The 19,085-nt window shown below is 36.3% G+C and overlaps 1 protein-coding gene across 4 annotated transcripts in view; it reads right to left on the bottom strand.

The window, feature by feature from the left end:
- The window catches only part of LOC138715551 (nucleolar protein 12-like), a 149,885-nt gene that overhangs the window by 117,692 nt on the left and 13,108 nt on the right, over positions 1–19,085 (bottom strand). For all 4 annotated transcript variants that reach the window (XM_069848615.1, XM_069848616.1, XM_069848617.1 and 1 more), the window contains exon 3: positions 11,298–11,410. In XM_069848615.1, the coding sequence (XP_069704716.1) occupies positions 11,298–11,410 (113 nt within the window). The remainder of the gene's footprint in view (positions 1–11,297; positions 11,411–19,085) is intronic.

Genomic DNA, 19,085 nt, shown 5'->3' with positions numbered 1-19,085 from the left:
GAAACTCATGCAAAAGCTTCCTTACCTATTATTTGCTTTTCTGTCATATCTAGTATTCAGAAATTGACATTATTTTTACTATAAAGCTTTTAAAAATGCCTATATACTTAAATGATAACCAACAGTATATTCACGTAATCAATGTTGGCAACCCTCCTGTTTGGAACTACGCTACAGATAATTTAAAAAATGAATTATATCGTCTCCAATTATGCTTGGACTGTGTTGTGTATTTAATAACTGTTACAAATAATTTATTTTCATCACATTTAACATTAAAATATATCCAAATAATAAAAGTGTCATTGACACATTTGGGTGGTAACACTGGTTGCAACCACAGCAAAAGTTTCAACAAAACCGATATCAAAAATGCTGCGGCTGCAACCCTGAGAACCCTGTTCACACGTCGCTACTTTTATGCTACCTCCACACTCTCGCCGAGTCGACCCGAGTGCCACTCGGCGAGCGCAAACCGTGTTGTTGCGAGCGATGTACCCGTCCACACTCTCGCCGAGCCGAGGCGAGGTGAGGCGTTCAGTTGTGACGTGTACACGATGGAAGTTACCGAATTGCCGCTGCATCAGCTCTGTGTGCTCTTAGTTATTACAACTATTGGTAACATATCACACCAAAAAAGTCGGAAGCCTCGGAAAAAAAAAGATGGTGGATGAAGCTATACACAAAAATCGGACGAGATGAATTTGCCGATATTACATTTTTTCTCATTTAGTATAATGTAACTTGTCTATGAACATTTCCACGTGGCAACGATTTTATTATTACACAATATATCGACTCTAATGTTATCACAATATCTTAATAGGAATTTATAAATGATTAATAAAAATATGACTATTCATTTGTTTGCCAAGATAATTAAAGCCATTTAAAACTACATATTAATTTATATTGCAGGGACATGTTAGAAAATATCTTTAACTAGCAATTTTTGTGAACCATCAGGAAAATTTGATAACTTCTGTATCGCCAATTATTTCAAAGAAAGACACAACTGAGAAAAGCGATACCAGACGAATTGCGGCTCGCCATATTGGCAGCTAGAATAACTGAAATATATTGAACAGACAGTCGCGGAAATTTGATAAGTGGTGGTCCTCCAGCTTGGGATTTGGGCGAAGGACTAACAACCCATCACCGTAAAAAAAAAAGAGCTTGTTGCGAAACCTCAATATAAAATGTATCTTTTGAAAAAGTGGAAAAATTCAAGTACGTTGGAGCAACAGATAAATGACACTCGAGGGGAAATTAAACGCAGAATAAATATGGGAAATGCCTGTTATTATTCAGTTGAGAAACTTTTGTCATCCAGTCTGCTCCCGAAAATGCTGAAAGTTAGAATTAAAAAAAAAACAGTTACTATATTACCGGTTGTTCTGTATGGTTGTGAAACTTGGACTCTCACTTTGAGAGAGGAACAGAGGTTAAGGGTGTTCGAGAATAAGGTGCTTAGTAAAATATTTGGGGCTAAGAGGGATGAAGTTACAGGAGAATGGAGAAAGTTAAACAACGCAGAATTGCACGCATTGTATTCTTCACCTAAATAATTAGGAACATTAAATCCAGACGTTTGAGATGGGCAGGACATGTAGCAAGTATGGATGAATCCAGAAAAGCATATAGAGTGTTAGTTGGAAGACCTGAGGGGAAAAGATCTTTGGGGAGGCCAAGGTGTAGATGGGAGGATAATATTAAAATGGATTTGAGGCAGGTAGAATATTATGCTAGGGACTGGATTAATTATGTCCAGGATAGGGACCGATGGCGGGCTTATGTGAGGGCAGCAATGAACTTCCGGATTCCCTAAAAGTTATTTGTAAGAAGTAATTGAGTACAAGAGTCTACACCAGTGGTATTCACTAGAAATTAAAGGAGAGCCGAAAGTGGAAAATAGGAACTTGTCGAGAGCCACAATGCATTTTACAGTATTGAAGCTTAACAAAATGCGCAGATTTTTAATTATTATATAATTTGGTGTATTATTGTTATTATTATCATCAGCATCATCGTAATCATTATCAAATATTTATAATACATTACTGATATTTTGAAGTTAAAGGGCGGACTCTGCTATTCTTATGCAAATCATACGATACGAGCAGGTTGATTTGATGTTTTATTTCACCTGTAATCTGTTTTGAATGAGTTTGGAAATTCAGAAAATAAGGTGTCACATACAGCTACAAGACACTCCTTAACAATCACCGAATCTATAAATAGCTTAATGTCTGCTACGTGGCACGATGCTTTTGTTGTCAATTGATTTTTATGTACAGAGAATACATTACTTTCTATACAGATATTACGGAATTTTTAACATTTTCAGTTTCTCTATCTTTGATTGGGAATCTTTTGAATACCTGTTACAAAAATTTGAATGCACGCTATGTCTATTAAGATAAAAACATTTATAACGCAGTATTATATCAAGACATAGTAAGACATGAGACATGACACTGCTGTACCTTTTTAAAAATGAAAACAAATGCGCGTCGTTGTTGAACGCCTTCACTGGCAGTAAGGATACAGGGTAACCAAAGATTTCCCCAGTTGCACATTATTACAGAAATTAAAAAGAAAAGGTAAAAAAAATAGTAATAGCAGGCCTAATATTAATTCAATAGCCGCAATAAATCACTTTAAGAGCCGTCCGCAGGCCGCGTAGGGAGAACCACTGGTCTACACTTTTTGTTATTGTATCTGGGGTGACGCTCGGGTTCACCATTCGCTTCCTTTGACTCGGACACCAAAAACCGACACGGAGCGGAGCGCAGGCGAGTGCGAGTCTAGGCGAGACACGGCGAGGCGAGGCGAGCTCACCGTCCACACTCTCGCGCTCGCCTTGGCTCGGCTTGACTCGGCGAGAGTGTGGAGCTAGCATTAAGTTGCGCGCAGCATGGAAAAGTAGCGGGCAGCAGGTTCGGCACCCGCTACTTTACGGTTCCACCGTTGTTCACACGTCGCAGTACAAGAGTTGCGCAGTTTTTTGTATTGCAGCACTGCAAAAGTAGCGACGTGTGATCGTACCTTTATACTGTTTTAAATGGTGACATGAAATAGTGCATTCTTAAAATATGTTGTTTTCGTTAACTAATGCTGAGTTCTTGGCAATAAAGCTTGCTCTCCTTCATTTCTCGCACACAGTGGATTTAGAGGAAAGGGCTGGACGTATGATTCTGATCCATTTCTTTCTGAAGACTGTATAATGGGCAAAGTGATGAAGAAAAAATTCCAATTTTGTTGAAGTGTTTTGACAAACAATCATACCCTGTGAGTAATCGAAAGGATGCAACTGCACTTTGTCTTGGATACTCAGGAATTATATATGAAGAGTTCGCGGGAAAAATAATGAATGTCACAGTTTTCTTAAGGTTGATGTCATTATCTAATTCAATGGATCACTGCGAAATTTAATGTTATTCTTATGAAAAATGGTAAAAAGGAGAATTATCACCACGAATACAGTAATCCTTTCCTTTATTTTCTATAGAAACAGCACTACATCTTGCAGTTACAGACTCAATTAGACCATTATCTAATCCTTAACAGAAATGCGACATTCATCGTTTTTCCCCGCGAACTCTTCATATTGTACATTGAGATGTTCCCATCTTTTTCATTTGAAATTTCATGGAAATGGTACATTTTGATATTCTGAGTTTATTAAGCCTTTATCTGTTGAAAATGATGAAGTTGACATGGTGTTTTGAAAAGTAATCATTATCATCCAAACAAATATATGGTCCAAGGCTTGTTACGGAGTGAATGAGTCATTCTCACTTCAACTTATTTTTTGGATGGCCCAAAGATCTCTTCCCCTGGGGACGGTATTGAAGCATGGATTTTAGAATCTATTCTGATTCATTCGTTGCACATGGTTTTCCACTGCAGCTGGTACTTATTTATAAACTGTAAGACTGGTTGTAATTGAAGTTCTTGGATGATATCCTCATTTCTCTTGCGATCCAAGCGAGTATATCCTAGTGTTGCTCTCATAAATTTCCTTTCACAGGTTGTTATTCTGCTGATATATGAGGAGCATCATTTCAAAACGTGTTAAGTCCCCCAGTGGACGAAATTAAATTTGTTACTTTCCATTTATTTATCTTTCATGCTGTGAAGTCTGATGGTTCCAAGTCGTCATATTTGTAAACTGTGAAACCAGTACTTAAAAATGGTTTTGTGTAGTGTTTTGAAAACTTCTCCGGTTTACGAGTAATCCAGTTTTTCGTCGTTCGTGTAAAAAAATTTTAAGTTGCACATAATACGTTTTGAAACAATGCTCCTCATATGTACTTCTTATTGTCCATGCTTCACTTCCAAAACATAGTACAGGTATAACTAAGATTTATAGAAGTATATTCTTGTGTATCACTGTACTAGGGAAGGCTTCATAATTTTGTTGATTATTCCCATTGTTTTATTGCATTTGCAAATTTTAGAAGTTATATCTGTTTCACCAAGAAATATTAAATTATAGTCAAGATACATAAACTCATTTACTCTTTCTATTAATTTGTTTAAGGAAATTTTGCTTGCGACCAGGTATTTCCCAGGAAATATCATGACTTTTGTTTTTTTTTTTCAATATTGATTTCCATGTCGTATTTTGTGCTGATCATATTTAGATTATGCACTGAATACTGAAGCTCATCTTCATCGCTTGCAACTAGGGCTAAATCATCAGCAAAGAGCAGACTATCAATCTGTAAACTTCGACTGACAGAAATTGAACCATGACGCATCTGTTTCCAATTGCTAATGATTCTGTTTATACATATAATGAGAAGTAATGGAGATGGGTCACAACCTTGTCTTACTCTGCTACGAATTTGCTGCCAATCTGAAAGTCTATTTTTGTTTCTAACTGCTATCAAAGTTGTTTTGTAAACGTTATGAATGTTAATTAAAAGCTGTTGGGGGACATGATCATCTGCTAGCACCTGAAATAATTTATTCAATTGACTCTATCGGAAGCTTGTTTAAAATCAATAAAAGCAATGTGTGTCTCTAAGTTGAATTCTCTGTGTTTTCAATTAGCAATTTCAATGTAAAATAACCATCACAGCAAAACTTGTCTTTACGAAAACCATTTTGTTCTTCTTACTTACTTACAACTTACAAATGGCTTTTAAGGAACCTGAAGGTTCATTGCCGCCCTCACATAAGCCCGCCAGCGGTCCCTATCCTGTGCAAGATTAATCCAGTCTCTATCATCATACCCCACCTCCCTCAAATCCATTTTAATATTATCCTCCCATCTACGTCTCGGCCTCCCTAAAGGTCTTTTTCCCTCCGGTCTCCCAACTAACACTCTACATGCATTTCTGGATTCGCCCATACGTGCTACATGCCCTGCCCATCTCAAACGTCTGGATTTAATGTTCCTAATTATGTCAGGTGAAGAATACAATGCGTGCAGTTCTGTGTTGTGTAACTTTCTCCATTCTCCTGTAACTTCATCCCGCTTAGCCCCAAATATTTTCCTAAGCACCTTATTCTCAAACACCCTGAACCTATGTTCCTCTCTCAGAGTGAGAATCCAAGTTTCACAACCATACAGAAGAACCGGTAATATAACTGTTTTATAAATTCTAACTTTCAGATTTTTGGACATACCAAATATTCATCATAAGACAAATAGAAAAATTTCACGAATGGGATACAGAATTACATCTGCTGTTTATTGATTTTAGACAAGCATTTGACAGTGTGTGCAGAAGCGCACTCTACGAAGCACTGGGAGAATTAGGTATTCAAGTTAGTCATGAGAACAAATTCAGTAATAGCATCTCTTTTAATGCTGGGGTGAAACAGGGAGACAGATTATCCACAACGTTATTTAACCTGGCAATACATCAGGCAATCGAAAAAGTAGACCAAAAAGGCCCTACATTCCTCAAGTCAAGCCAAATATGTGCATACGCAGATGATATTACCATTATCACTAGGAACCTGGCAACTCTTAAATGATTAACAACAGAACTTCCTAATGCAGCTCAACTAATGGGATTAATGATTAATCAAGAGAAAACTAAGTATATAGTAATGCCTACCGCCAAAACTAGAAAAATTCCTCAAAACATATCAGTAGGAGATATGATGTTTGAAGTAGTTAAACAACTGAAATACTTGGGCGCCATAATCGATTACAACTGCGATATGAGTGTAACTGTTAAGGACAGAATACTGTCAGGCAACAGAGTATACTTTGTGAATGTTAAATTGCTTAGTAGTTGGCTAATTACGAGAACAACCAAACTAAACACATACCACACTTTAGTAATAACATATGGATCTGAGGCATGGACACTAACTAAAGTAGAAGAAGATCTCCTATGGTGTTTCGAGAGATAAATTCTAAGAAGAATATACAGACCGGTATATGAAAACGAATGGCAGATACGGTATAATGAAGAAATCAATCAACTGATTGGAGGACAAGATATTGTTACATTTATAAAATCCCAGAGGTTGAGATGGCTGGGACACATACAGAGAATGGACGAAAACAGAATTCCCAAGAGAATACTACAAGGGAAAGTCCACAACAGAAGAAGGGAAGGAAGACCTAAGAAGAGATGGCTGGATGGGGTCATCAGGGACCTAGAAAGAAGACTGAAGATAGGACAGAATGGAGGACTGTTGTACGAGCAGCCAAAACCCACCCAGGGTTGTAGTGCCAGATGACGATGATGATGATGATGATGATGATGATGATGATGATGATGATGATTTTGTTCTTCTCCAATGACATCTTCATGTATACTTTTTTTTTCTATTTGGTTATTTAACGACGCTGTATCAACTACTAGGTTATTTAGTGTCAATGGGATTGGTGATAGCGAGATGGTATTTGGCGAGATAAGGCCGAGGTTCGCCATATATACCTGACATTGGGGAAAACCTCGGAAAAACCCAACCAGGTAATCAGCCCAAGTGGGAATCGAATCTGTGCCTGTGCACAACTTCAGATCAGCAGCCAAGTGTGGCACCAGTGGTACCTTCTTACATAAAACATGTTTTACACAGAGTTGTGAGATGTGTATTGTCAAAATTAGTGAAATACCAGATGTTTTAAAGAAAAATTCGGAAAACTGGCATTTTAGATATTTTAAATCTATCGCGCTATTTGTTAAGCTAAATAAAAGTTATTCATAAAACTAATATCCTACTAACTGAAAAAAAAAACCTTTTATGAAACTTAATGGTGAGTTTCATAAAAAAAATTATATTTTCAAATTTACCTCAATTTGACAGTGATACATAGACCTAATCTTTTACAACATTACACAAAGTTCGACAGTCCAGTTTTGAATTGGAACAAACTTGTAATTCAAGCATTAGGCACCTGTTCCTGCACTTGACCATATGTGTGGTTCATAGTGAGCTTAAGAGTGATTATTCCGCGGGGGCACAAGCCAATTATACACACCATCCCATCTCTTGAAATAAACACTTTTTTTTAATGGAGGTTCTTCATCATCAGAATTTCGCTTCCCTAAATATTTAGACAGCAAAATTAAAACACCAATATGTACTTTGGATGTATTATTTATTTTATTACTTGGACCACATAACAGAAACACAAAGACATATTTCCAATCAAACTGAATATCCGGATTTCTGATTTGTTATGATGTCACTATCAAGTACCATATCAATTACTGAGCAAGTGATCATCATGAATGATTACTTGTACCACAGAATGCCACCACTGTAAACTCAAACTAAATTTCATAAAGGCCAAATAGAAGGCAAACATGATTTTATATTGTAAACATTTAGAATGAAACAACCAATACAATAACTTGTATGAAATATCTAAAAAAAAAAACTTTTATTCATATAGTTTTAATGGATAAATAAATAATAAACATAACAGAGAATACTGTTGGCTTAAACGTTAATAAAATCATCATATACATTTAAAAATCGTGTTTAAAACTTGTTTTAATCAATGTATATTGTTTTAAACAATTTTGGACACTTTATTTATACAGCAACACACAAGAATAAGCTTGTATAAAACCTTAGTTATGCTTGTACTGTATTCTGGAAGTGAAGCAGGGACAATGAGAAGTACTGATATCAGCAGAAAAACTGTTGAAAATTATAAAGTTCACATGAGGTTTAGAAAATATCATCATCATCATCATCATCATCATCATCATCATCATCATCATCATCATCCAGACAAGTATACATATTATGCAAATCTAATCTTTCAGGTGAAGCTTCCTGTAAAGCAGATTTGAATAATTTTCAAGGGAAAAATTGTTCCGGGGCCGGGTATCGATCCCGGGACCTCTGGTTGAACATTACTGTGTACGTTAACAGAAAACCACAATTCCAAGTCACACAGAGATTGTGTGCACTCGTTGTGGGTCTCTGGCGTTTCGTCAGCCCACGCGAGTTGTGTGGATATAAGGGAAAAGTTGAGACTATGTCTGGTGGAGTTCCCGGGTAGCTCAGTGGTAGAGCGCTGGTACGTTCTACCAGAGGTCCCGGGATCGATACCTGGCCCCGGAACAATTTTTCCCTTGAAAATTATTCAAGTATACATATGTCACAAGGCTTGTTAGTGTCAGTGAGCCATTTGCAGTCCACCTTTTTTTCTGGACATCCCAAAGACAGTATTGAAGCATGGATTTTGGAAGTCTATCACGATTCATTCGTTGTACATGGTTTTTCCACTGCAGCTAGTACTTGTTTATAAACTGTGACACTGGTTGTAACTGAAGTTCTTGCATGATATCCTCATTTATTTTGTGGTCTAAGTGACTATATCCTAGTGTTGCTCTCATAAATTTCATTTCACAGTCCTAATTTTCCATTGTGTATAGTTGTAAACATGTATAATCTTAGAAAAACGACCAACTGCCATACATGCTTCAAATACTTCAGATGATTCAGTGAGAGCTTAGGTTTACATGTGAAAAAATTACTTAAGCACACTCTGTTTTTCCTTGTTTTTTTTTTTTTTTTGTTACTTTTTCTATCTGTTTATAGATCAAGTGTTACAACTAATCTACAACAAAGATATAATCAAGGAGTAAATTAGGTGCAAAATAAACATCCTTTCCCTAGTCGTGTGAACCAAGAGCTGCCTAAAGTGGACTTAAACAAACTCACACTACAGGAGACTGATCATTTTTGTGTGTAAGGCTGTACTCCCTTATTTCCAAACATTAAACTTAGGTAATATTAATTATTTCTGGGGTACACATGTGCCCCACTTAGTATACGTTCTCAGAGCTTGTTACGCAGTAAATATAATGAGGTTACATAAGCATATACAGGGTGATTCAAAAGTCGCGCAACGTAGGACATCTCCATTATTAGTGTAAGTACAAAAAATAGTTTCAAATAAATGTTTTAGATAATGGTACGTGTAGTTCATGTGCAAAATTTAAAGAAAATCATAAGAGCCATTTTTGAGAAAATTGCAACAAACCTGTTCGCGTTTCAAGTAAAGTACCAGTTTGGTTAGGGAAAACGCATCCAAAACTGAGATTTCACATCTCTGGAGGGTACGAAACTTAAAGTAGAAATGTGGTTTGGGTCGCGCGCCGTAATTAATAGTGTTTTTTTGTGTAGACAGATGAGTAAGTGCTAGTTTCACCAGTGAACCAGGTAGCAACAGACAATGTACAAAATTCCTAAGAGGGTGGAAATGGTTCTCATCCATGCGGGAGGCCTGAGTCTACGGGAAGCAGCAGAAGAATATCACAGACGGCATCCAGATCAACCTACCCCACATCACGGAAGCATTGGTCATTTAATGGAACGGTTCAAGACATCACGCAGTATCCACGACAAAAAAACGTTCAGGGCAGCCTCGTACAGCAACAGTGGATGCAAACGCAGCTAGTATACTAGCTAAGCTGGTAGTCAGTCCATCACGGTCAACCAGGGAAGTGGCGCAAGAATGTGGCACCAGTCAAGCGTCAATACTATCCGTCAATCATTTCCATCCCTATCGTATACACTTTGTGCAGGAACTGCATGGGGATGACACATATGCGGGTGCAGTTCTGTGAGTGGTTTCTTGAACGACGAACGCACCAGCCAAACCTTGAAGCTGACATTTGTTGGAGCGATAACGCCTGTTTCCATTTGAACAGAACATTGAATCGACATAATGCTGTGTACTAGGCAACCGAGAACCCCCACATAGCTGTAGAGGCTCATAATCAGTTTGACCCAAGATTAAATGTGTGGTGTGGCATACACGGGGATGTCATCGGTCCTGTGTTTCTGAACAACAAGCTCACTGCTCCACTGTACAGATAGCATCTCGAGGCTACACTGCTGGCCTACTTGAATGAGCTCCCCCTAGATAGAAGACGTGGGTTTTTCTTTCAGCAGGATGGAACACCACCGCATTTCAGATTGACAGTCCGCAAATTGCTGAATGAAGTTATCACTGGGCGTTGGATCGGTCGCAGGGATCCAGTGGAATGGCTGCCTAAGTTCGCCAGATTTAACGCCACTTGATTTTTTTCTCTGGGGACATCTCAAGTCTGTAGTTTACAGCAACAGACCCCGAAAAATGGATTAACTGCAGGAAAATATCAGGAGAGAATGTGCACAAATAACACCTGCAGTGTTACATAATGTGCAGAGCAGTTACCTCAACCGTGTATGGATGTGCAGTCAACAAAATGGCCACCAATTTGAACACTTACTTCATTAGTGTGCATGTGGAATAATTACACAGGTCGTGAAAGTTCGAGTGATAAAATGTTTCAGTTTGCCGCTGTGACTCTCAACTTACTCAGCTGTCAACACAAAAAAACACAATTTATTAATTACGGCGCGCGACCCAAACCACATTTCTAATTTAAGTTTCGTATCCTCCAGAGATGTGGCATCTCAGTTTTGGATGCATTTTCCCTAACCAAACTGGTACTTTACTTGAAACGCGAACATGTTTGTTGCAATTTTCTCAAAAATGGCTATTACGATTTTCTTTAAATTTTGGACATGAACTACATGTACCAATATCTAAAAATTTATTTGAAACTATTTTTTGTACTTACACTAATAACGGAGATGTCCTATGTCGCGTGACTTTTGAATCACCCTGTATCTAACAAATTGTTTTTTACGAATGCTATATTATCATTACAAACCTTTCCAAGACGTTCACTGCTAGAACAGTCCCATTCTGACCCACTGGACTGCCTGAAATAATATATATTATATGAATGTTATAATACAGTAGTCATGAATAGTAATGTTCTTAAATTTGAATGAGATCTTAAACTTACTCCTTGTTGATTACTGTTGAAAAAGTTAACGCACACTGATCCAGGTTTGTGGAAACAGAATTCACTTCAGATGTACTTGGAACTGGTGTAGGTGAAAATGGGATACTGATACCCTGAAATAAGCACACCAATACAGTATTAAATGGACTTAATATATAATGAGGCGTCTAGAATCAAATCCCGCCAAGTCCATCGAAGAAAAAAAATGAGATAAAGTTATTTTTCTGTGTATCTTCGCATGGGCAATCCGATGCTGGCATTATTTTTCTGCAATATCCGCTGGATTCCTCTCAAAATGCTGGACAAAAGTTAGGGTTAGTTTCAATATCCGCTAGATCCAACTGAATTTCGGCCATTGTTAGTTTCAAAAACCTCCAAGTCCCTTTCTGCCAATCAGGTTGTGGGACTGCTTTACCCAGCATTCCTCAGCTGTTCAATGTTGATTTATTATTTGTGTGGTTAAGCTCTTGTTAAACCTTATTAAGTTTAACTTCTACTCTAATAATATTCAGTGAAATGGTGGATAGAGTGAGTAGTGAGTTACAAAAATGTTCTTACCAATTAATAATTAATTACATAATTTTGTCGGTACTCCTTTTGTGCCCTCCTGCTATACCAGCTTGTAATAATGCTGTTGGCAGTAAATGGAAATCCAACAGTTTAATTTTGTTAGACATGAAGAAGTTCCATTCCGCTGTAAAAGATTTATTTTAAGACGATCTGCATTGAAAGAACAGATAACAGTGCAAGATGAGTTTAACTATAGAACTGACACCGTTGTTGCAAAGGTAGTAACAAGAAAAAACAATAGAATTGAACGTGAAGAATAAGAAGACGAAGAAGAAACTGTTAATCTGGAGGAAGAGGAATGTGACAATATTGTGTAAAATTTGTATGAACTTAAAAAGTGCAACATATCTTCAAATTTATACTGCTGTTATGTTTAAAGCATGTGCATAATCATACTTCAAGTCTGGGTTTCATTGCCTACATAATTTGTAAGGTTTAAGTTAAAATGTTTTCCTTTTTGACTCATTTTTATGCTCAGAACTAATTCTCTTACTTTCAAAAGCCTCCAAATACACTTTTCAGTTTCAAAATCAGTTAGGTGCTAATTTAACCTCACGAATTTGTTAGTTTCAATGAAGGGGCAATCCTGTAATTTGTTTGAACGTATCTAATGATAATAAAATACTTGATAAAAGTATTGTTTATATCCCAAGAATGTTTATTTATATGGAAACAGTTTTTTCCATTTTCCCACAAATTTTGTTTTATGGACTTGGAGGGTTTTGATTCTAGCTGCCTCAAATAACGCATACCAGTATAGATCTTACATCAGCATTGTAGCTTTGAGATATGGAACAAGGACATTAAAGTGATAAATCATCATCATGGTGAACTCAAAGATCCGATCCACTCACATTGGAATAAAATTAAAGTGTTCAATATATAAGTACATAATTATTATTACGTCATTCTATACCGACCCATGCAAAGAATAAGGTTACAAGAAATAACAACACTGATATCTCAGAAACACTAACATCAGCAATCTAGAATTTAAGAAGACTGCATGAGAATTAAATAACTGTAAGACTGATATTGCTGCTGTTACTGAAACTACAAACATCGATAGAATTACAATGATACTGTATATGGCTGTGTACCACAGGAACAAAGAGATTCTGCAAGAGTACCGGTATCAATTTGGATACACAAATGGTTAAATAACAGGATACAATCATATACATTTATAAATAATGTTAAGACTAAAAGCTGAAACAGGATATGTAATTATATTCTAACTATATGCACCTTTTACTTACTTACGGTATGGCTTTTAAGGAATCCTGAGGTTCATTGCCACGCTCACAAAACTCGCCATCGGTCCCTATCCTGTGCAAGATTATTCCAGTTTCTATCTTCATATCCCACTTCCCTCAAATCCATTTTAATATTATCCTCCCATTTACGTCTCGGCCTCCCTAAAGGTACTTTTCCTTCCAGCCTCCCAACTAGCACTCTACTTGCATTTCTGGATTTGCCCATACTATACGCACCCACAGATGGACAAACTCAAAATACTACAGGAGAATTACAAGCAGTAATAAATTAAATAAACAAGAACGATTTATTTCTAATGGGGGATTTATAAATGGCCGTGTTGGAAACACACAAATACAAAATATTGTGGGTACAAAGGGGGGAATTACACTAATAACGAGAAAAAACTAAATGAATTTTCTGCACACAATGAGCTCAGAATCAACACTTCTCAGATACCTTCATTCATTCATAGTGTTCTGCCCAAGGGCAGGACTTTCACTGCAAATCCAGCTGTCTCCAGTCTTTCCTATTTTCTGCCTTCCTCTTTGTCTCCATGTATCTTAATGTCCTTTATTACTGATATCTTCTTCTGCTGAGAACTCTTTTCCTGTCCACTATTCCTTCCAGTTCATCCTTCAGTAGGCAGTTTCTTCTCAACCAGTGACCCAGTCAATTTCTTTTCCTCTTTCTGATCAGTTTCAGCATAATTCTTTCTTCATCCACTCTTTCCAACACAGCTTCATTTCTTATTCTCTCTGTCCATTTCACACGCTCCATCCTTCTCCATATCCACATTTCAAATGCTTCTATTCCCTTCTCTTCACTTGGTCGTAATGTCCATGTTTCTGCCCCATACAATGCTATACTCCACACCAAACACTTCACTAGTCTCTTCCTTAGTTCTTTCTCCAGAGGTCCGCAGAAGATGTTCCTTTTTCTATTAAACGCTTCCTTTGCTATTGCTATCCTCCTTTTGACTTCTTGACAGCAGCTCATGTTACTGCTTAAAGTACACCCCAAGTATTTGAAGCTGTCCACTTGCTCTACGGTCTCATTTAGAATTCGCAAGTTTACCTTCTTTACTTTTCCTCCTATGACCATGGTCGTCTTGTTGGCATTTATCTTCATTCCATACTGCTCACGGCTGTCATTTAGCTGCAGTAGCATATCCCTTAGTATCCACTCCTCTTCTGCTAACAATGCCACATCATCAGCAAATCATATACACTTTATTCTTCTTCCTCCTACTATCACTCCTCCCATGCTCTAAAAACAATTCTTCACTAAATCCTCCAAGTAGATGTTGAAGAGGGTAGGTGATAAAGGGCATCCCTGTTATTCTCTTCTCCCTATTTCACTTCCTTCTGACACATCTTCTCTTATCCTGATTTTCACTCGTTTCATATAAAAGTTACTGAACAGCCTCCTCTCTTTCCAATCCCGCCAAATTTCTTTAGAGTACCCATCAATTTAAAAAATTTACTGTTTATTTAACGATGCTCGCAACTGCAAAGGTTATACCAGCATCACCGGTATGCCGGAATTTTGTCCCGCAAGAGATTTACTGACATGAGTCTGTCGCATTTAAACACACTTAAATGCCATCGACCTGGGCCGGGATCGAACCCGCAACCTCGAGCATAGAAGGCCAGCACTATACCAACTATGCTCCCGAGGCTGACCCCATCAGTTTATTCCAATCCACTCTGTCAAACACCTTTTCTAGATCCACAAATACTATATACACTTCTTTATTCTTCTCTAGGTATCTTTAGCCGATTTTTCACAGCAGTCCAATTGAATCTCTCGTACTTTTTCCCTTCCTGAAGCCAAACTGCTCTTTTTCCAACTGTTCTTCCATCTTAGAATATAAACATCGATTCAGTATTCGCAGAATAATTTTTTCCGAGTGCAATATCAGGCTGACAGTCTTGAACTCGTTACATTTCTTGGCATTTTTTTTTTTTTTTCGGTATTGAAAGCAACACCGTCTCCATGAAATCTTCAGCCAGTTGCCTTGCTCATAGATTTTGTTGCATAATGATAGAATTTCTCTCTTGTCTTCACCAAGCATTTCACTATTTCAACGAGGATTTCATCAACTTCTGTTGCTTTCCCATTCTTCATTTCCTTAAGCACTAGTTCAACTTCTTGCCTTAAAACAGAAAATACTTTTTCATCATCTGATATGGCTGCTTCGTCTTCTATAGCCAAGTCATACAGTACAATTCCCTGTCTCATATAACTCTTCTACATATTTCGTCCATCTGTCCAGTATTCCTGGTGTTTCTGTTATTTCATTTCCGATTTCGTCTTTATCAACCACATGGATTTGCTTTTCTTATTTGTGAAGTCCAAACATTTTACTTCGCGGTACATTAAATCATATCTTCCTTTTCCCTCTAGATCGTTATTTTTTTACATTTCTCTTTCATCCAGTTTTCCTTCGCCTTATCAGTTTCTCTTCTTAGTTCGTTTTTAAGTTTCCTGTAGTTTCTTCTACCTTCTTCTGTGTTAATGTTTTTCCATTTTCTCCTTTCCTCCATCTTCTCCAACATTTTCCCTGTGATTCAAGGTTTCTTAATTCTTCCACCTTCTGTGTATCCTATTGTTTCTTCTGCTGTGCCTGTATACAGCTTTTTATATGAGTCCAGTACTCATTACTATTCTCATGTGTGGATTCTAATGTAGCGACTTTCTCTTGAAAATTTGCTTCAAATTTTCTTCTTTCTTCTACATTCTTCAGTTTTTCCATGTTCAATTTCTTCATCTCTTATCTTCTTCGGACGAATATCTACTTCCTCTATCAGTAGAACATGATCTGAGATAATATCTGACACTTTTTTTTTAAAGTCTGTTATTTAAATGACGCTGTATCAACTACGAGGTTATTTAGCGTTGATAAGATTGGTGATAGCGAGATGGTATTTGGAGAGATGAGGCCGAGGATTCGCCATAGATTACCTGGCATTCACCTTACAGTTGGGGAAAACCTCAGAAAAAACCCAACCAGGTAATCAGCCCAAGCGGAGATCAAACCTGCGCCCGAGCGCAACTTCAGACCGGCAGGCAAGCGCCTTAACCGACTGAGCCATGCCAGTGGCTAGCTGACATTTTATATACATAAATGTACAAGGGTAGCTCGAGGTCAAACTTCTGTTATAGATTATTATCTTAGCAAATAAAAAGACATGGCCAAATACAAAAGATACAAGAGTATTTAGAAGCTGTAATATACCTCCAGTTCACTTTATAGTAGTGAATAGTATAATTTATTTAAAAATTAAGACCAAATACTAAAAATGAAATAGAAACTTTCCGTTAATTCCTAGAAGACTTTTCTCACGGGAAGAGATAGTCAGTAGTAGTGCATGTGAATGGGGAAATAATTATGTCATATGGGACATCATAAATCGTGACAAAAGATGTGGAAAAAATGTTTCTTCTTTGCCTTTTCTTTTCCTTTCTCTTCTCGCCTTCCCTTCTTGCCCCTTTTCTCTCTCTCTCTCTCTCTTTTTTTCTTTATTCCTGTAAGTAACTCACATTTATTTAATATTATCTTAAGTCTATATCTAATTTCTGATGTTACAAATTATAATTATTATATTTTAAATTTGTAATTTTACCATGGCGAGTCTTCGTTCTCCATTCCAGTGCTCAACCAACTGAGCTATTAGAGCAAGTTGAAAATGTTTCTACTATTGGTATTGGTAGTCATAAAACGTATACAGTAGTAGATAACAGGTGGGAGTACCGGTAGTAATACCTTAGTTTTAATTTTCAAAAATAGATAACATTACTAACTCTAACTAAAAATATGGAAAAATACTAATTGAAACCTACTTTCAGTTGTTTAGTGAGTGACTGATGGCAATGCAATCAGCTTGACCAAGTATGGAAGAAAGAGCTGTTAGTGAAGAAAGTGAAAGTACGTGTAGTGACATATCATGGTTAAAGTTAGGAGCATTAAAGTTCTATAAAATTTGCTCAACTTCACAGGTTAACCAATAGAAAAAAATTCTAAGTAAAAGAAATCGAATCAAAATATTCCGTATATTTTGAAGGCTTAAGATGCAGGAAAACTATTTCGGCTGCTATTAATACATGGTTTAAAAACTCTAAAATTACAGTACAACAGAGTCTAGAATTAATATATTGTTGGTTACATAATTTTACATTAGAACTAACAGCATCTGAAATTGAGCTAAACATAAATACAGTTCAAGAATATTACAGCCTTTGCAGAGAGGTTTGCTATGTTATAGTGACTAACAATACTGAGCCAATAGGAGGACTGGGCCCAGTAGTCCAGATAGACGAATCGCATATTTGGACAATAAAATCCGATAGACGCTGTTTCTTATGTAGTGAAAGGGAACAAATATGGGTTTTCGGCAGTATTCAAAGAGAAAACAAAAACTGTTTGATACTATAGTTCAGAAAAGGGATAAAAACACACTTTTAAAATTAATAAAAAAATGTCATTTTACCTGGTACAAAAATTAAAACAGATGGATGGGAAACTTACAGTGAATTGGAAAAGAAGGCTATATTCATGACATGGTAAATCATTCCATACAATTTGGAAGAAAGGATAATTAAAAAAAATACACAAAATCAATTGAAAAAAAAAAGTTTTATTTAAAAAAAGCGTTTTTTTTTTTTTTTTTTGGTTTTGTTTTAAAATGTTTTTATACTATTTTAAACAGTACCATGAAATAGTGCGTTTTTGTAATATGTTATTGTTGTTAACTAATGCTGGATTCTTGGCAATAAAGGCACTAACTCTCTTGCCCTCCAATATTTCTCACACACAGTGGGTTTAAAAGAAAGGGATGAACATACAATTCGGAATTTCTGATCCATTTCTTTCTGAAGAGTGCATAATAGACGAAGTGGTGAAGAAAAAATTCCAATTTTGTTCAAGAGTTTTGACAAACAGTCATACCCTGTGAGTAATCGAAAGGAAGTAACTGCACTTTTCCTTGGATACTCAGGAATTATATGTTGTACAGCTCCCAACTTTTATTATTTGAAATTTTGTGGAAATGGTTGATATCTCGAGTTGATTAATCTTTTAACTGATGAAAATAATAAAGTTGACATGTCCTTTTTTTTTTTTTTAATATTGAACATGTTTTATACATAGGGTTGCCAGATGGGTATTGTAAAAATTAGCGAAATTCTCGATTTTTTTAAGAAAAATTTGGGAAACGGCCTTTTAAATATATTGTGTTGCTTTAAACTAAATAAGGTGAGTCATAAAATTAATATCCTATTAACCTAAAAAAAAAAAAATTATAAAACTTAATGCTGAGTTTCATAAAAAACAATATTTTCAAATTTACCTCAGTTTGACTGCTTACATTTCTCTGAAGATCTAGCGCCTATTAACAGTGAGAAATAATTTTTTATAACATTATAAAAAAGCTGGACTATCCAGTTTTGAATTAGCACAAACTTGTAATTCTGATTTCATTTTTTTATCTAGGTTCCTCATCACTAGAATTTTATTTTTCCTAAATATTTAGACAGCATAACTAAAACACTGATGACTTTAAATTTGCTATTTATTACTTGGACATGACAGAAAAACAAACATTTCCAATCAAACTGAATATCCGGATTTCTCCTTTTTTATGCTTTATCAAGTATCGATTAGTGAGCAAGTGATCATGGCTGAATGGCTACTTGTACCATAGGAAACTTGGGTAAGTTATTCGTGCACCCACCAACCAAAACATTACATGAAGTAGAAGTGGTGATTCGTGAAAAGACTAGAATATTTTATAATAAGCATCTTAAAATTATTTTCAGGGGATTTTTTACAAATATAATAAAACTGCTTTAGACAGTAGGCCTATATGTAGATATCAACATTCAGATTGTTTCCTCTGTATATACTACAAAAATTTTTTATTAAAAATAATGTTTGTTTGGAAGAATTCAAAGTTTGGC

This window comes from Periplaneta americana, chromosome 15, assembly GCF_040183065.1.
Source record: "Periplaneta americana isolate PAMFEO1 chromosome 15, P.americana_PAMFEO1_priV1, whole genome shotgun sequence".
Taxonomy (NCBI): domain Eukaryota; kingdom Metazoa; phylum Arthropoda; class Insecta; order Blattodea; family Blattidae; genus Periplaneta; species Periplaneta americana.
Note: the sequence above shows the minus strand (reverse complement) of the source record. Positions and strands in the feature narration are given on the sequence as shown.